General features: G+C 42.3%; 1 protein-coding gene and 1 long non-coding RNA gene across 3 annotated transcripts in view; one reads left to right on the forward strand and one right to left on the reverse strand.

Annotated features, from left to right (window-relative positions):
* The first annotated feature begins 782 nt into the window (after window positions 1-782).
* Window positions 783-2,482, forward strand: LOC132823039 (uncharacterized). Its single transcript, XR_009645487.1, has 2 exons — window positions 783-921; window positions 1,979-2,482. It is a non-coding gene; the product is annotated as an uncharacterized LOC132823039 (long non-coding RNA).
* A 12,588-nt stretch (window positions 2,483-15,070) lies between these two features.
* Window positions 15,071-19,552, reverse strand: part of mmp24 (matrix metallopeptidase 24) — a 28,964-nt gene continuing 24,482 nt past the window's right edge. For both annotated transcript variants that reach the window (XM_060836203.1, XM_060836204.1), the window contains exon 9: window positions 15,071-15,615. In XM_060836203.1, the coding sequence (XP_060692186.1) occupies window positions 15,278-15,615 (338 nt within the window). In that variant the 3' untranslated portion in view covers window positions 15,071-15,277. The remainder of the gene's footprint in view (window positions 15,616-19,552) is intronic.

Here is a 19,552-nt window from a genome sequence, read left to right on the forward strand (position 1 = left end):
CCTTAAATTCCCTGACTGTTCACACTCTGTGTCTTTTATGACTTCCCTGAAAAAAAATCAAAGGACAACATAACCTTGTTAAAAGAGCAGCTTCATCATACTTACCTACTCACACAGAATCTACACCTTCTGACCCTAAATCACTTCTTGCTATTGATTTAGTTTCAGTTCTTACTAACAAGGAATCTTTACCCCCTTCTCCCCATCTGCCTGTCCTCTCACTAGGACGTGTACTTTCGAATATTCAGTTCCCAGCTTTGGTCCCCTTGCAGCCATGTCTCTGTGATACCCACAACGTCGTACCTGCCAATCACAATCTGCGCTACAAGCTCATTTACCTTGTTTGTACTGTGTGTATTGAAGTACAACACCCTCAGTCCTGCAGACCGCCGACCCCCCCACCCCCTTCTCATAGTTGTCCCTTTATCTGCTGTGCCTGACGTTAGATTCCTGATCCTTTCCATATTGCATCCTATTACTTGTTTAAGAAACTTTAATAACCTCTGCTGAGCCGTCTTCCCCTTTACATTTTCCCGTGATTTTTCTATACAACTGAACCTCTGTGCTCCCCCAGCTCTTTGCTGTTCACACTCCCTCAGAAGAGCCTGTTTTCACCTACATCATTCATATGTAGGTAGACTATGACAACTGGATCTTTCTCCTCCTACTCCAAGTTCCTGTGTAGCCTAGATGAGACACCTTGAACCTAGGCACCTTTATATTAAAGCTAGCTGTATGTTAGAATAATGTACCTTTCTTGAAGCTACCTTTCTTGATCAGTAACCGGTGAAGCAGAATCCCCAAGAAGAAGAAAAGAAGACAGGAATACAGAGAAGAAGCAAAAGCTGCCTGGTTTTGAGATAAGAAGTTTTGTAAATCTTAGTCGGGATTTTTATCGGACCAGTATTGTCCAAGGGGAAGGTAAAAGATAGGTTAGAGGAACGAGTTGTAAATAGTTGTTAGTTAATAATTCTCTTTTATACTTTAAGAAATAAAGTTATTAATTTTTACTTTAACTAGTTCTTGTCCTATCGAATTTTCAGATTACTATGCGGGATAAATCTTTTCTGTGTTGCTGGGTTAAATTGAACAGGGAGGTTTACCCTGTCTCATAACCAAAGTCACGTTAAATTCGAACAGTCCAGCTCTGATTTCTTCTGACTTAGTTATCAGTCCAGGCTGAGAACCTCAATATCCCCAAATGTTCCCAATGTGCTTCCACCAATGGCATCTCATCTCATACACACACCTTTACACCATTATCTCATAGAATCAGAATCAAGCCCTCCTCTTCTTTATCCACTCCTGCCCACAATTTGCAGCATTGTATATGTTCTAAGATAGGGGGACGTGCAGAGGACTTACTCCCTGGAAACCAAAAGGACTGCCATGGGTTGGGAGAACAATTATTTGCATGTTGTGGAATTATTGGTAGAAGCTGTTCAGGAGATTGCCTCCATAAGATGTGTTTTTGTGATCTTGGGGAAACCTGGGAGGTAAAAGTAGCTGAGAAATGCCAGTCTGTTGGGAAAATGCCTTTATAGCACTGCTGTGGACTAAGAGGAACAAAGTGCTTCCCCACTGCCCCAAGCCAACCTATTGCCAGTGGAATTGCTCACCCTAACTCCCAGTCTCTTACCTGCCCCCCACCGCTACGATCTTCCAAACCACATGTGGTCCTACAACTACACCATCTCTAGCTGTCTCTCCCCTCCATTCCTCTTTAATCCTACGCAACCCCAAATTAGACCTTCAAAGATGTCACTAGCTGCTTCTTCCCTCCACTACTCTCTGTTACGAGCCAGCCTTGTGTTTTGAGTGGGAAACCTGAAGAAACAGTTTAAAAGCTGTCGGGACCATGCACTGTCAGCAGTAGGAGAGAGCAACCTTCGTGACTGGCAGAAATAAATTTGGCTAATTATTGTCCAATGTTTATTGATTTTAACTAATGTTGTGGTTTGACATAATTCCTTAACAGCCAATGGGTGGAGAGCAGAGCAACGAACACAAAGAAGCTGCCAATCCAAGCCAGGGAACACGGGGTAGAGAAATGGAAATGACGACACCAGAGCCAGCTGCTCCCCTCCGTTCGCAAGGCCAAACCGAGCCTGGCAACATTCCCCAAATACCCCTCGGGGGCAAGATGGTGGATGACATGCGTTTCATGATAACTTGCACGAACTGGTACTGAGCCTTGGGCTGCAGCAGGAATCAAGTTGAGGGTGAGCGAGGAGGTGATAGAGTGCAACCTGTGAGTGTCATCAGTGGATTGGGTTTGGATACCATCATGTCACAGCATTGATACCTTGTACCAATCTGTTCATAAAGAGGAGACTTCACAGGTGACTTCTGGAGGACAAGTGGAGCCCCAGTGTCATTTTCAACAACAACATTGCTCATAACAGACAACTGTCTGTACTCTAATAGCACTACATCATTCATAAATAAATGAAATGGCAGTTTGCTGCATGGTTTGATTATATTTGGATGGAATGACCTGTTCTTTGCCTGAGAACACAGATCCTCATCCATCAAGGAATTCAACCATAAGGTATAGGTAGAAACATCAGACCTGCTGTTCTGTTTGATCATCACTGATAGGTTCATTAACCCCATTCTCCTATCTTCTCCCCATAACCTTTGATCCCCTTCAGAAAGAACCAGAGACTTGAACACAAGGGGAAACGGAGGCTGTTCGGGCCCTTTAACATCTTCTGTCATTCAGATCAATCATGGTGGATGTCTTGTAACTCCATTCACCCACCTTGATTCTGTAACCCTTAGTCCCCCTTAATCAACAATCTCTCAATCTCAGGTTTGAAATGTATACTTGGTCTCAGTTGCTTATTGAGAGATAGAGACTCCAATTCCACTTTGGGGACGTTTGAAAGGCCTGGCTCAGATTTTAAGGTTATGGCTTTCTGCTCTGGATTTTCCCCACATTCTTCATCTCCTCCACAATCCCCATCATGTTCACAGTGCTTCCAGTCTTTGTGTCAGCTGAACTTTGTAAGCAAGTCCTGTGTATATCAGGAAAAGCAGAAGGTATAAAACCATCTCTTTGGGAACTCCATTACAAACCAATCTCCAGCCCAAAACTACATTTACCATTACTCTGGTTTCTGTCACTGAGTCAGTCACTGTCTCTTTGATTCCACGTTTGTTGTGCAGTATTTTATCAAGTGCCTTGAGGAGGTCTGTGTGCAATAGTACCCAACAGTATTACCCTGATCAATCCAGTCTGCTACCTTTTCAAAAAACACACAACTCCCCAATTATTAAAACACAGTTTGGTCTCAACAATTCCATGCTGCTTCCCTCAATTAACCTGCATTCATCCCAAGTAACTATAAAGTTTTGTCCCCAATTATTATTTTGAGAAGTTTACTTAGTCCTGAAATAAAACTAATTTCCCCGTGGATGCTGGGCTCATCTTTACATTCTTTTCAATCCTCTGGATTTTGAGTGAGTTCTGAATGTGGTTACTGTATGTTGAAAAACAATTTTGTTTAGAATCATTCATAGGATGTGGGGGTCACTGGCTGGGCCATCATTTATTGTCCGTCCCTAATTGCCCAAAGGGCTGTTTACAGTCAACCACATTGCTGTGGTCTGGAGTAAGGATTGCAGTTTCCTTCTCTAAACAGCGTGAGTGAACACAAAGGGTTTTTCAACAGAGGTTTCATGGTCACTGTTAAACTCCTAATTCCAGATTTTTATTGAATTCAAATTTCACCATCTGTCATGGTGGGATTTGAACCCAAGTCTCCAGAACATTACCTGGGTCTCTGGATTAACAGAAAAATGTAGTGCTGGAAAAACACAGCAGTCCAGGCAGCATCCAAGGAGCAGGAGAATGACGTTTTGGGCATAAGCCCTTCTTCAGGAATGAGGCTGGTGTGCCATGCAGGCTAAGATAAAGGGTAGGCGGAGGGAATTTGGGGGAGGGGTGCTGGGAATACAATAAGTGGAGGAGGTGAGGGTGAGGGTGATAGGCCGGAGAGGTCGGGAAGAAGATTGTAGGTCAAGAGGGCGGTGCTGAATCCGGGGGTTGAGATAAGGTGGGGGGAGGGGAAATGAAGAAGCTGGAGAAATCTACATTCATCCTGTGTGGTTGGAGCATTCCTAGGTGGAAGATGAGGCACTCTTCCTCCAAGCATCGTGTAGTCAGGGTCGGGCGATGGAGGAGGCTGAGGACTTGCATTTCACTGGTGGAGTGGGAGGGGGAGTTAGAGTGTTCCGCCACAGGGCGGTTGGGTTGGTTGGTGAGGGTGTCCCAGAGGTGTTCCCTGAAGCATTCCGCAAGTAGGCGGCCTGTCTCCCCAATGAAGCAGAACATTTCAGGAAACACCTCTGGGACACCCTCACCAATCAACCCAACCGTCCTGTGGCTGAACACTTTAACTCCCCCTCCGCTCCACCAAGGACATGCAGATCCTTGGCCTCCTCCATTGCCAGACCCTGACCACATGACGCCTGGAGGATGTGTGCCTCATCTTCCGCCTAGGAACCCGCCAACCACACAGGATGAATGTAGATTTCTCCAGCTTCCTCATTTCCTCTACCCCCACCTTATCTCAGTCCCAACCCCAGGATTCAGCACCGCCCTCTTGACCTGCAATCTTCTTCCCGACCTCTCCGCCCCCACCCCCTCTCCGGCCTATCACCCTCACCTCCTTCCACCTATCGTATTCCCAACGTCCCTCCCCCAAATTCCCTTCCCCCCCCCCTTTTATCTCAGCCCGCTTGGCACACCAGCCTCATTCCTGAAGAAGGGCTTATGCCCGAAATGTCGATTCTCCTGCTCCTTTGATGCTGCCTGGCCTGCTGTGTTTTTCCAGCACCACATTTTTCAATTCTTGTCTCCAGCATCTGCAGTCCTCACTTCCTCTCTGGATTAATAGTCAGATAATACTACTTGGCTAACACCTCCTCATTTTACAGGAACTGTTGATTTAAAGTCATCCTGCTGAATGTCATTCATAAAGTAGTGACAGTATATTCATTGAATGCTGCTTATGTTACTTTCTGACAGAATCCTCTTCTATGGACTGTCCTGTCTCACAATCTCGCCCCTGCCACCTCTGTTCTGGCCCTCAGTCTCTCTTCCTCCCCGCTACCCTTGGTCTCCCTCCAGCCTTGCCTCAGTTTCCTGCCCTGGGCATTCCTCCCAGGCTTTGCCTTTTCTTCGGAACTTGCTCCCCAGTATTGTTTCACCAGGCCTAGTCTCCTTCCCTCTGTCTGGGGGCCCTCTCCTGAGCTCACACTGACATCCTGGGTGCCAGTTAGTGGGAGGAGCTGGTCAGTGCTGGTCATCCTAGGATTTCAGCTGATACCTGCACTGACCAGTTAGTGTCACTAGATGGAGCCCAGTTAGTCTAAAAGTATAGTACTGTATAATACATACTTTTAATGTTTATATATTCATAAATACCTGATAGTTCAGAACCTAAACATTGCTAAAAAGGAGTCATGAAGTTGAAGCTTTTTGTCTTGTATTCATCAAAATGAGGACAGAGAAACAGATGTAAAAATGAACATCAGTTTTCTTGAAATTCGCTAATGAATATCATTTTAAACAGCATGAGAAGAGTGTGTTGATTGGTTGAGTCATCATTGACGTGGGGTTTCAGAGGCAGCAGTTAACTGTCAGTCTTCAATCTCAGTCTAGTCACTGAGATTCTGATTGGTCAGGGTATTACCATGGGGATGCAGCAGCAATTGCTTGTCCCCAGGATATTTCTCATGGAAAAGGTGCAATTATTTACAAATTCCTTTACTTTATTAAAAGAGGATCCTGGGTTTGCATATATTTAACTTCCAGCAGGTACAAATACATCCCACTGCTCTACTGATGGTCTTTAATTGATTCTTGTGTAACTCCAGGCAGAGTTCACATCATTCAATAAACTGCTCCCAATAGCAGGTTCACATCTCATGGTGGGCATGCTTTCCAGAGGTTTACAAGCAGGGTCTGGGTGAGCATGACTGGCTCGCTGTGAATGATCCACAGGACGTGTTGCTCAATAAGGTCTGCCAGCTGTTGGGACCTATGGCCTAGATACTGTGACCGCACCATCAGTGAGACTCAAATCACACCACTCATTTATGTGGAGGGGAAATCAGTATCCTGTTATGGGGGAAAACCACTTGGTCACAGGTGACACAGCTTGCTTTGCCTGTTGTTCCAATTGTTGAAGCACCTTCCCCTTCCAGACTAATCTGAGGTAGATTGGGTTCAGGTCAACATCAAAAGCAGTGGACATAGGCCCTTGAGTTTTCACCATTTACAATGAGTGATGGTTAGAGCAGGGTAATCATGCAGGACAGTCTTGATATGCCCAATCACAACATCAAGCGTAACAGTGAGCAGATAGCCACAGTCCTGTTCACGAGGTTGTCAATAAGATTAATCTTGTATCATGTGGGAATGTAGGAACACAAACATGTTTCTTGAGAGGTGTCAAGCACAGCATGTTTTTTAAAAATTCATTAATAGGATGTGCACATCATTGACCAGGCCAGCATTAATGCCCATCCCTAATTAACCACATTGCTGTGGGTCTTGTGTCACATGTAGGCCAGACCAGGTAAGATGACAGTTTCCCTCCCCAAAGGACATTAGTGAACAGGGTGGAATTTTCCTGAAATTAGCTATGAATTCATGGCCATCAATAGACTCTTAATACCAAATTTATTTATTTTTATTGTCATTGTGGAATTTGAATCCAGATCCCCAGGACATTATATCTGTTTAGTCCAGAGATAATGAGATTAGACTGACACCTCTCCATTAAATAAGGGATGAACTTCAAAAGCATAGAGTGTGTTTGGGGGAAGGGATGGTGCTTAAAAATGAAATTAGGAGGGAAAAGAGGGACCACAAAATATCTTTGGCATTTGGGATAAAGGAAAACCCCAGGACTTTTTATAAGTACATTAAGAGTAAGAGAATTACCAGGGAAAGAGTGGGATCTATTAGAGACAAATGGGGCAACCTCTGCATGGAGTCAGAGGACATCAATGAGATCTTAAATACTTCTATAGTCACAAAGGAGAAAGACATTATAGCAGGGATTTCAGTTTGGATGGTGAGGTTCTCAAACAAATGAACATTAATAAGCAGGAGTGTTAGAAATTTTGGTGCACATAAAGTTGCATATATCCCCAGGGCTTGATGTGATGTATGTCAGGCTATTATGGGAGGCAAGGGTGGAGAGCTGGTGCCCTGGCAAGGGATATTTAATATCTCACTGATCACAGGTGAAGTGCCAGATGACTGGAGGATAGTTGGTGTGATTCCTTTGTCCAAGAAGGGAGCAGGGATAGGCCAGGTAATTACAGAGCCGATAATCTGATGTCAGTGAGAGGGAAATCATTGTAAAATACCTTGAAGGACAGGATTAATCAATACTTGAAAAGCAGCATTGATTTGTTAGAAGGAGATCCTGTCTGGCTAATTGAGTTCTTTGAGATGACGACTAAATCTATTGATGATCGTTATGCAGTCGATGTGGTGTATATGGCATTCAGTAAAAGGCTTTTGACAAGGTCCCACATGGAAGCTGTTCCGAACGGTAAGGGCCCATGGAATCCAAGGCAAGTTTGCAAACTGGATCCAAAACTGCTTAACAAATAGGAGACAAAGAGTGATGTTGGGGAGTTGTTTTTGTAATTGGAAGCCTGTGACCACTGGTATACCACAGGGATCGGTGCTGGGCCCTTTGCTGTTTTTCATATGTATTAACTACTTCAGTGTGCAGGTAGAAGATATTAGTAAGCTTGCAGATGACATGAAAATTGGGGGCATTGTTGATCATGAAGAAAATGTTCTCAGGCTACAGTCTAATATCGACCACCTGGTAAATTGAGCAGAGCAATGGCAGTTGGAATTTAATCCTGTGAATTGGGAGGTGATGTATTTTGGGAGACGTAATAAGGAAATGATGTACATAATGAATGGTAGGTCCCTAGACAGTACTGAGGCAAAAAAGGGGCCTTGATGTACAAATCTGGAGATGTTGTGGTTCTGTTCGCCGAGCTGGGAATTTGTGTTGCAGACGTTTCGTCCCTGTCTAGGTGACATCCTCAGTACTTGGGAGCCTCCTGTGAAGCACTTCTGTGATGTTTCCTCCGGCATTTATAGTGGTTTGAATCTGTTGCTTCCAGTTGTCAGTTCCAGCTGTCCTTTGGGTCCGTCCCTGGACCCAATATACCGACCACTGCAGCGGACAGCTGGAACTGACAAATGGAAGCGGTAGATACAAACCACTACAAATGCCGGAGGAAAGATCATAGAAGCCCTTCACAGGAGGCTTCCAAGCACTGAGGATGTCACTTAGACAGGAGACGAAACGTCTGCAACACAAATTCCCAGCTCGGCGAACAGAACCACAACAACGAGCACCCGAGCTACAAATCTTCTCCCAAACTTTGAAAATCTGGAGATCCTTGAAGGTGTCAGCACAGGTAGAGAGGGTGGTGAAGAAGACATGCAGGATGCTTGCCTTCATTGCCTGGGACATGGAATATAGAAGCAAGTGTTGATCAATAAAACATTGACTAGGCCACACCTGGAATACTGTGTGCAGTTCTGGTCACCACGCTATTGGGAGGACATGACTGACCCGGAGAGAATGCAGAGGTCATGCACCAGGACGTTGACTGGGATGGAAAGTCTCAGGGATGAGGAGAGACTGGATAGGCTGATTTTGGTTTTCCCTGGAGCAGAGGAGGCTAAGGGGGCTATGATTGAGGGATACAAAGTTATGAGAGGCATAGGCAAAGTAAATCATGAGAACCTTTTCCCTGTGGCAGATGCGTCTAAGACCAAACACCATGTCTTTAAAGTGAGAAGCAAATGGTTTAGCAAAGATCTGAGAAAAACATTTTTCACCCAGAGGTGGTAGAAACATGAGACACACTGCCTGAGAGGATGGTGGAAACATGGGACACTACCTGAGAGGATGGTGGAAACATGGGACACTCTGCCTGAGAGGATGGTGGAAACATGGGACACTCTGCCTGAGAGGATAGTGGAAACATGGGACACTCTGCCTGAGAGGATGGTGGAAACATGGGACACTCTGCCTGAGAGGATGGTGGAAACATGGGACACTCTGCCTGAGAGGATAGTGGAAACATGGGACACTCTACCTGAGAGGATAGTGGAAACATGGGACACTCTGCCTGAGAGGATGGTGGAAACATGGGACACTCTGCCTGAGAGGATAGTGGAAACATGGGACACTCTACCTGAGAGGATGGTGGAAACATGGGACACTCTGCCTGAGAGGATAGTGGAAACATGGGACACTCTGCCTGAGAGGATAGTGGAAACATGGGACACTCTGCCTGAGAGGATGGTGGAAACATGGGACACTCTGCCTGAGAGGATAGTGGAAACATGGGACACTCTACCTGAGAGGATAGTGGAAACATGGGACACTCTGCCTGAGAGGGTGGTGGAAGTGCTTCCTTTCACAACATGGATGAGCACTTAAAATGCCATGACACAGTGGGCTATGGACCAAGTGTAGGTAAATGTGTTTAGTGTAGTTTGGTGTTTTTTTGGTTGGCATAGACACGTTGGCTGAGGGACCTGTTTCAATGCTGTATGACCCTATAACATAGGCTCTCAGCAGACAGCGGATAGATAGAACTCAGTTCGAGATTGCTCAACATTGAGGAAAGCGAGCCCGTTTGATTGCTCCATCTCAGTTGGAAATTTGAGTACATCATGGACTTTATAAAGGTAAAAAAAATTATTTGATGCAGCTACAGATTCTTCAAGTATTGCCAATGTTTAAATCAGAAATATGTAAGGGTTAAGGGATCATTCACCACAGCTTTGCTTGATTTGGTAACCAATAAAATTGTTAGCAAGTGCTGGGCCCGAAGGGGACCATGGAACAATCTCAGCTACTTGAGTGCATGGTATTATTGAAACTAATACAGTTGCATTCATTTTGACGTTCATGACTTTGATGAACACAGAATTGCACACCAGTCCACATCTCGATCTCTGTTGTATAGTGTCATAGTTCAAATGTCAATGGCTTCTATGAGGAATATGTTGGAAAAAGATAGTGATTTTGAAAGAGCTCGTGGCCATGCTGTGGGGTTGCGCGTCTGAATGTTGTATGTGGGTCTTGATGAACGTGTAGAATATGACAAAAGCTTCAACATTTTGTCTCCTTTTAGCAATTTTTAAGTATTCCTTTTTTATTTAGTGATGTATTTTATCTTGTAAGTTATTTCAGTTGAGAATGCACAGCACTGTACACGTATAGTATTTCAAGTTTTACATTCTTTTCTCCAGGTGAGAAATATCTGAAGGAACCCAATGCTGGCTTTAACCCAGATGTCATTGGGAACCTCTGATTTTTTTTCATGTTAAGGTCTCAGTTTCACAAACGCAACCAATACTTTGTGAGGATTTACTGTATACCAAAGGAAGGATTGGTAGATCCTATCTGAACACTCTGCTTTAGTCTCCTCAAATGGTTTTGCTTGGAGGAGAACAATCCCAGCTTTTCTGGTCTTTCCACGTAACTGAAGTCTCCATTCCTGCTATTGAGGGCCTGAACATCCTGCCTGAAGTGCAGTGCCAGAAGTGGACAATAATACCTCAGCTAGGGCCTATACCATTTGAAAAAGATTTAGCATACTCTCCTTGCTTTTTTGTACTCCAGTATTCATTTAATAAAGGCAAGGAACCAGTCTACTTTTTCAAACAGCCTTCTCAGCTTGTGTTATCATCTTTAACAATTTGAGTACATACACCTTTTTTAAATTGTACCATTGAGTTCTTATTGCCTGTCCTGATTCTGTATGGTTTGTTCGTACACATTATGGAGAGTCAGTCTGTTTTCATATCAGTAAAAATGTAAATCCTGAAACAGAGAGTGAACCAGTACTGACTTTAATCTCCTTAATCCAAGCACTTTCAGAGCAACTAACAGTTTGCCAGGCTCAAAGTGAAAGAAAGAACTCAGTTTGACACTGAAAACTGCACCTGGCCAAACAACATTTACAGAGAAAATGAAAGGATATTGAGACCAGAAACTGGAGGAGCTGATCCTCACACCAAAATGGAAAAGGGAATTTCATTTCATTTTTTAAACTTGTTCAGATAATGGCATGAATATGGTTATATCCTATTGTACAAGTTCTGCCACAGGTTTATGAGTGGGTTCTAGGAATGTAACAGCTTTTGAATCAAGCTGAGCCACTGTCCACAGTCTCTGTGTTCCATTCGACCCTGAGCTGATCTTCTAAAACCATATTTCCTACATTTTGACCATACGCTTTATTTTCCCTTCTGTCAAGGCATCTATCTTCCCCCTGCCATCTCCCTCTGCTGCTGAAATCCTCATACTTCGTGAACTACAATTTTAAAATTCCGTTTAATTGTTTGCAGTCCCTTCCAAGTCCCATACTCTTCTGCAATCTAAATAAAGTTCTCCAGTTTTAATCTCTGGAGTAATCCTAATCTGTAAAACTCCAAATAGTGGCCATACCTTCAGTTACCCACAACCCTAAATTCAAGCATTTCCCCATAAATCTCACTCCTTTACCCAAGTTGTTAGTTGACTGTACATTTTTCTCTGCTATGTCTTTGAAATGCCATGAGGAGGTGGTTTCCTATATTAGAAGGTGCTACATAAATGAAGTCATTAATGTTTCTGTGGCAGCTATTAGAAAGTGCTATCCAATGAATCGCACTCAGCGCTGTTTTTTCCCGTGTGTCTGAAATGTTTCCTAATCCAGTATGTATCCAATTTCCCTTTTGAAAGTTCTGATTGAATCTGTTACCATTATCCTTTCAGACATTATATTCCAGATCACAGCATCTAGCCTCGTAAAGTAAGTTATCCTTTTGTCTCCGCTGGTGTTTCTCAATCACTGTCAATCTGTGTTCCTCTGGTTACCTATCCTCCTGATTTATTATCTCAAAACCCTTTCAACAAATAATAAATTCAATCATTCTTAAATCATCTTTATTCTATGGAGATCAGTTCCAGCTTCTCCAGTCTCATCTCATTAACTGAAGTTCCTCATTCAAATGTCCAAGACCTTTTCACCTTCCCAAAAGTGTAGTGTCTACAATTAGAATTAGATATAATTTTCCAACTGGGGCCTAACTAGAGGTTTATAAAAGTTTAGCATTACTCCCTTGCTTTTGTACTGTATTAATAAATAAATGCAAGGATTTAATTTGATTTAACAACCTCTCAACTGGTCCTGATACTGAGACAAAGTTCTTAAAAGGTGTTGCTTTTGGAGTAGCAGGTTCCTGAGTTTTATTTGACAGTGTGGGGAGTGGATTTAGCCAGGACTCTTGTTGGGTACAAACAAGATGTCTTGGGCTCAGCTGAGATTCTCCTCCATTGAGTAATTTCTTTTGCCAAATTACACAATAAATAAACCCCAAAATATCAAGTTTTTCATTTCTTCTCGAAGGAAACTTTGCATAACTATTTAACATTCTCCTTACATGATAACAACAACTGGAAAGTTGAGGGAATAAAAACCTGACAATCTTAAGTGAAACTTTCCATGATTTTTGTTAAACTTTGCAAAGAATTCCTACATCATCTTTTACATCTGTGTAAGCCTCAGGCTCAGCTCAATGTTTCCACTGGAGCACAAAACATTAGATTGCATTGAACATTACCGATTAATCAGATTCTTTCAATACAAACAAACAAACTTTAGGCCAACCACCATATTGATTGATCAGCAGCTTTGGCAGCCATGTTGAGTGTGAAAGTGGCTGCTACAGAGTGTGGAATGTTTAAAACAGAAACTGTGTCACAAATGAACATGAATGGATTTAACAAATAAGCACTTAAAAATTGAACAATTTAAAACTTAAAATTCAGCTACAGCTGATAACCACCTGGATATATTGTGTAACACCTGAAGGCTGGTCTGTGTAAACAAACAGAGGAAGTATCTAAATCAGTGTCATTGGATCACTCAAAACCAATACAAAAATCAGTTGATGCAAAAATAAATCTTAAATTAATTGAGAAGTTACAGAAATATTGACTTGTTCCTCTTGACCATCAGGACAGCAACAATTGAAATAGTCCTTTGTCTAGCTGCTAAAGTATTTACTGATACAGTACAGTCTCCAGAGGAAGACAAAAAGGTCAGAGAAATGGGAGAACATTTACAAAATAAATGACAATTGGTTATTATTTAAACCTTCCAAATGCTTATCGATGATTGCAGCTTCAATGCAGCAAGACTCTCTCTATCCAGTTACTGTCATGTATACCCGACCGCGGTACCAATATATTTGTACAATTAGGTGTCATTGTCGACAATTATCTTAAACACTTTCATAAGAAGATCCATAATTTCATCCCAAAAACTTACAAAAATCAATAGACGCCTTTGATCCATGGTTTTGAATGTGTTTCTATCAGTTTTGTAGGGAGATATTTAAAAACTCAATTATACAATCAATACAGATTTTAAAAGCATTGGACAATATTGTCAGGAGACATGAAGTGATGTTTTAATAATCTTGGCCACCTCTGACAAAATAGCTGGCACCTTTCATTCTGTAGCTCCTATAAACCCAATAAAAGACGGTTGTTGCAGTTGGAGTCTGTGGGGACAGTAAATTTTAAATGGAGCCAGGTAACACTGACTACTCTGATTAATCAGCAATGGTTTAATGGCCAGCCATTTTCCTCCATTAAGCACGTTACTATTGTTGGGTGAGAACAGTCAGTCACAATCCATTTCTAATCACTTGACACTGAACCTTCCGAGTCTCAAAGAAACACTGTCTAAACTGCATGACCAAGTTCAGATGGGCCAATTGGAATTTTGGTCACAAAAACAAACTTTAAAATGTCTGATGTAAAACGTCATTTTCTTTCTTTCCCAAGTATGGTTTGACTAGATAAAAAAAAACTTTCTATGAAATGGCAAACCTGTTTAGTAAAAGATTAACTGTACATCAGAACTTTTTACTATGCTTTCAATTAATGTCCTATTGCAAACCTCTTTCAAAACATTTACATTTACCAGACTCAGTGCAATGGAGCAGCATTGTGACTGACAGTCAACAGCAACAGCAGCTCAACTACACAAACTTTTAACAACTGGCAAATCAGCTTCCTCTGAAATGCTGTTTAAAAGCTCTATCTATATTAAGTCATTAACTGACTATCAGTCACTCAGTCAATTTTCACAAAGACTAAGTGGTAACTGTATAATAATACTGTGATTTAGATCAGCCATCAAATCCTGGTCATTTCCAAGTCATTGTTCTTTCTTTCAGATAGTAACTCCTCCAGCTTCCTTCCGGGACCATCAAATGGTACTTCTGTTTGTTCAATGACTTGAGGACACTGGATATGTGGCACCATCTGGATCTGGATCTACCAGTACACAAGACAGGTATTGCTAACACTGACTGCTTTGCATGCTCGGCCTAGTCCTGAATGTAATCAGGCCTCTTGTTGCCATAGTCACAGTTTCATAATGACATACTGATGAAGGTTCACAAGGACTCGTTAATGTTGACATTCAAAGACTTGACCAAACAACTAACAAAAAGAAAATGTTTTAAGGCTGTTTAACTATTGTAGATATTTTGGCCCCCACTTATTTCAAAATACATTGAAATTTTTAAAATCCCCTGCGGATTCATGAATCCACATTTTCGCTTATTCCGATTGTTCCAGTTAATGTGTAATATAATTACACTCTTGTTTAAGACTCAAAATCTCTGTTCAAGTAACGTTATACGGTCTCTCATCATGACCAGCAAAATCCTTTCTTATTCAACATTTCTTCTTTTGATGGTATTAGTTTTCCAGGAATATTTTGTGGTGTAGCTTTATCCCAAACAAGAAAACTTTCAACTCCACTGAAGATGTTGATTTGTAGAATGAAGAATTAAAAATATGGAGTTTGTTCTCATTTCTCCTGTGCGGTTTTCCCTCTTCATGACAGAAGGTCTATCCATGTGTTAAAGCACACACACAGACTGGGCCTACACAGAATGGCACACTGAAAACATGAATGAGGCATTGTAGTAAAGACGTGATGTGCGTGTTGCAGGAGGCTCCCAGTTCCCTGTCGGTTCCCTTGTTCAGTCGGTAGAAACACCACAAATACCCCAAGGTTCAGAGATTCTAGGCTCTCGAGTCATCTTTCCCACGGTTGGAAGATTCCTGCCTCATTCACAAATAGCCCTCATTTGAACCAATGACATTTTAAAAATGCCTGTCCTGTTGTGCTCAGATCTTCAAACCCACTCTTGCACTGAGCGTTTGCAGGACACCAGGTTCTGCTGTGACCCTTTCTGCTTGAACTGGAAGATGGTGTAAACCAATACCAGGATACAGAGGGACAGGATACAAGGGATGACTACAGCGATGGCATTTACTGTGCTGGGCACATCATTGATCTGGACCATGATGTCCACATCGTCATTAGGTCGACGACGGTCTTTGCTCGTGTTGACATCTTTGTGATTGCATCCCATCCAGTCCTTGACAATGGAGCGGGGATAGCCAGGCTCCACAAGCAACTTCTGATTGTCAAATTTCCAGTACTGCTTCCCTTTGTAAAAATATGTATAAGCTAATTGAAAAGGAAAGAAAAAAAGTTAAACCAATAGGAAGATCTTTGCATCTGCAGCTTCAAATTTTTAATGGTGTTTGGAATATAGAGTTTTGCTACTGGGACTGGTTGAGGTAAAGAGGAGATTAAGGTACAAGGTTGAATGGAATGGGTAGCACAGTAGGATTAGCCCAGGATTGCTTGAGCCAGGTAGTTGCACAGGCACATTGAGCTAAAACAGCCACAGTTACTGGATGTTTCTCTGGATCATTGTCATGAATGTCACTTCTTATTACCATAGAGCTGCATTATAGTACAGAAGAAAGCCATTCAGCCTGCTGAATTCACACTGGCTCACTGCACAAGCAGCTCAGACAGTGACACCGACTCGTCAGTTCCCTATCCCCAAAGGAATTTTCCTTCCAAGAGTTCATTATTAAGTAACCTTTTGAAAGCTGTAATTGAATCTGCCTTCAGCACACTCTCAGGCAGCAGAGAGATCCTAAAGAAAATGTTACACCTTCAGCCAATCAATCAGTGCTCTCTTGACTTCAATTCTTTCACCAATGAGAACAACTTTCCCTACCTACTCTGTCTTGCCCCTAATGATTTTGAAACACTCCACTAAATCTCCTCTTAAATTTCTCTAAGGACAACATGAGACCATGGTGTAGGAGCAGCAATAGGCTATACAGCCCATCGAATCTGCTCCCCCATTCAATGATATCATGGCCCAACATGAGAGGCATGGACAGGGTAAACAAACAAGGTCTTTTCCTGAGGGTGGGGGAGTCCAGAACTAGAGGGCATAGGTTTAGGGTGAGAGGGGGAACATATAAAAGAGATCTATGGGGCAACGTTTTCACACAAAGGGTAGTGAGTGTATGGAATGAGCTGCCAGAGGAAGTGGAGGAGTTTGGTACAATTACAACATTTAAAAGACATTTGGATGGGTATATGAATAGGAAGGGTTTGGAGGGATATGGGCCAAGTGCTGGTAAATGAGACTAGATTAATTTAGGATATCTGGTCGGTGTGGACAAATTGGACCAAAGGGTCTGTTTCCGTGCTGTACATCTCAACGACACTGTGACTCTATATAATAATTCTCAACTCCAGTTTCCTGCCTTTTCCCCATTGTTCTAGATTCCCTTATTGATTAAACATCTTGTCATAGCCTTGAACATACTTAATAGCTCAGCTTCAACATCCCTCTGTGGTAAGAAAATAATTATACAGATTCAGTCCCTCTGAGAATAAACTCCTCTTTGTGTCTTAAATGGTCAACCCTTAATCTGAAATGGTGACCTATGCTCCTAGCCTCGCCCAAAATGGGAAACAACCTTTCAGCATTAGCCCTGCCAAATCCCATCAGACTCTTGTATGTTTCAATAAGGTCGGTTTTTCCCTAAGATCCAATAAGTATAAGCCCAACCTACTCAACCTCCCCTCTTAAGACACTCCCTCCGTACCCAAGAACAGCATTGGACAGCCTCCACTGCCAGTATATATTTCCTTGGGTGAAGGGTCCAAAACCATTCACATTATTCTAGCTGTGGTCTGCCTGTGCCTTGTATAATTTTTAGCAAAACCTCCCTACTTTCATATTCTATTCCCTTTGAAATAAAGGCAACATTCCATTTATCTCTGTAATTACCTTCTGAAATTAGATGCTAACGTTTTGTGATTTATACACAAGGACTCCCAAACTCTTCCGTACGGTAGCTTTCTTCAGTCTTTTTCCATTTAAATAATATTCAGCTCTTCGTTCTATCAAAATGCACGACCTCCCATTTTTCCCATACTATATTCCATCTGTCAAGTTTTCTCCCAGTCTTGTAACCTGTCGATATCCCTCTGCACAATCTTGGTGTCATTTTCACTACTTGCCTTCTCACCGATGTGTGTCAGCCGCAAACTTGGTGATTGTACTTCCACTTCATTAATATCTATTCTAAATAACTGTGGCCCCAGCACCGATTCATGTGGCAGTCCACTAGTTACAGGTTGTAATCCTGAAAAACTCCCCTTATCCCAATTATCTATTAGTTACAAATCATTATTCATGCTAACATACTACATCCAGCACTTAATAAGTAGCTTAATATCTGGTACCTTATTGAAAGTCCAAATATACTACATCCACTTTTCCCCCTTTGTCCATCCTGCTCGTTACATCCTCAAGCAATTCTAATAAATTTAGCAGGGCAACTGCAGCTTTTCCAATCCCTGAAGAAGAACTTGCTCTTCTCCAGCTTCGCCTCTATAATTCTCATCATTTTTCAGACTCAGGACTTGTTAGCTCTAACTTTCCCCCTGGTGTGACAATACTATGGCTTTAAGAGGTGCATTTTGTCCTGCTTATTTTTTATGAAGAGTGGAGAGATAGAGGTACTGAGAGGTCTATTCCAAGCCAATAAAGTAAACAGCTTGTGAGGCCGTGTATTTTTTAAAAGTTGGAACAATAGGATCAGCCCGAATGGGTGGAATTAGTCTCCTCCAGAACCAGGGTTTTAGTTTAGCTTTCAGTAGCCTTTGCTGGGGCTTTGAAGCTGGATGTGGAAGCCCTTATTCCTCTCTCTGTTACAGCTAAAAGCTGGGGCTCTCTTCCTGCTGCCAGAATCACATGCGAGACAATCTGTTTTACTGAATTTGCCTTCGCCAAAGGTGTGCTTATAGGATATTACTACACTGGAACAGTTGCTGTTTAGTAGTTAAATAATCTATTATTCAGTTAAGTTTCCAACACAGTTTAAATTAAGCAATTCTTCTTTCTTTTGTTTGTATTTTAATTGTAGAATAAGAATAAAGCATGTTTTGCTTCAAGCAAAGTTGTGTAACCAATCGAAGTACATCTGGATCACAGCATCTTATACTTGCCTTTAAATAAGATAAAAGTTAAAGTTTGGGCTATCTCCTTGATGTATTGAAGGGGATTTGGTCTGATCCACGACACTGGTGAGAATATACCTTAACTGTAGGTAGGTATGGGAGGTTAGGAGGTTCTGGGATACAGGAAAATATGGCTGGCCGAAAGAAGACAGCAGGTGGTAGTGGATGGAAAGTATTCCACCTGGAGCTCGGTGACCAGTGGTGTCCCACAGGGATCTGTAGTTGGGCCTCTACTCTTTGAAGTTTTTATAACTTACTTGGATGAAGAAGTGGAAGGGTGGGTTAGTAAGTTTGCCGGTGATACAAAGGTATAGATAGTGTCAAGGGCTGTTGCACGCTACAACATGACATTGATAGGATGCAGAGCTGGGCTGAAAAACAGCAGATGGTGTTCAACCTTGATAAATGTGAAGTGATTCATTTTGGAAGGTCCAATTTGAATGCTGAATACAGGGTTAAAGACAGGATTCTTGGCAGTGTGGAGGAATAGTGGATTCTTGGGATCCACATACATAGATCCCCCAGAGTTGCTATTCAAGATGGTAGGGTTGTTAAGAAGGTGTATGATGTTTTGGCTTTCATTAACAGGGGGAGTGAGTTTAAGAGCCACGAGGTTTTGCTGCAGGTCTATAAAACCCTGGTTAGACTATACTTGGAATATTGTGTCCAGTTCTGGTCGCCTCATTATAGGAAGGATGTAAATGCTTTAGGGAGGGTGTAGAGAAGATTTACCAGGATGGTCCCTGGATTGGAGGGTTTGTCTTATGATAGAGGTTGAGTGAGCTCGGGCTTTTCACACTGGAGAGGAGGAGGAAGAGAGGTGACTTGATAGAGGTGTACAAGGTAATGAGAGATATAGATAGAGTCGATAACCAGAGAATTTTCCCCAGGGCAGAAATGGCTATCATGAAGGGTCATAATTTTAAGGTGATAGGAGGAAGGTTATAGGGGATGTCAGAAATAGGTTCTTTACACAGAGTGGTGGTTGCATGGAATGCACTGCCAGTAGTGGTATAGAGTCAGAGACATTGGGGCATTTAAAGTGACTGCTGGACAAGTACATGGA

This window comes from Hemiscyllium ocellatum, chromosome 15 (assembly GCF_020745735.1).
Source record: "Hemiscyllium ocellatum isolate sHemOce1 chromosome 15, sHemOce1.pat.X.cur, whole genome shotgun sequence".
NCBI lineage: Eukaryota > Metazoa > Chordata > Chondrichthyes > Orectolobiformes > Hemiscylliidae > Hemiscyllium > Hemiscyllium ocellatum.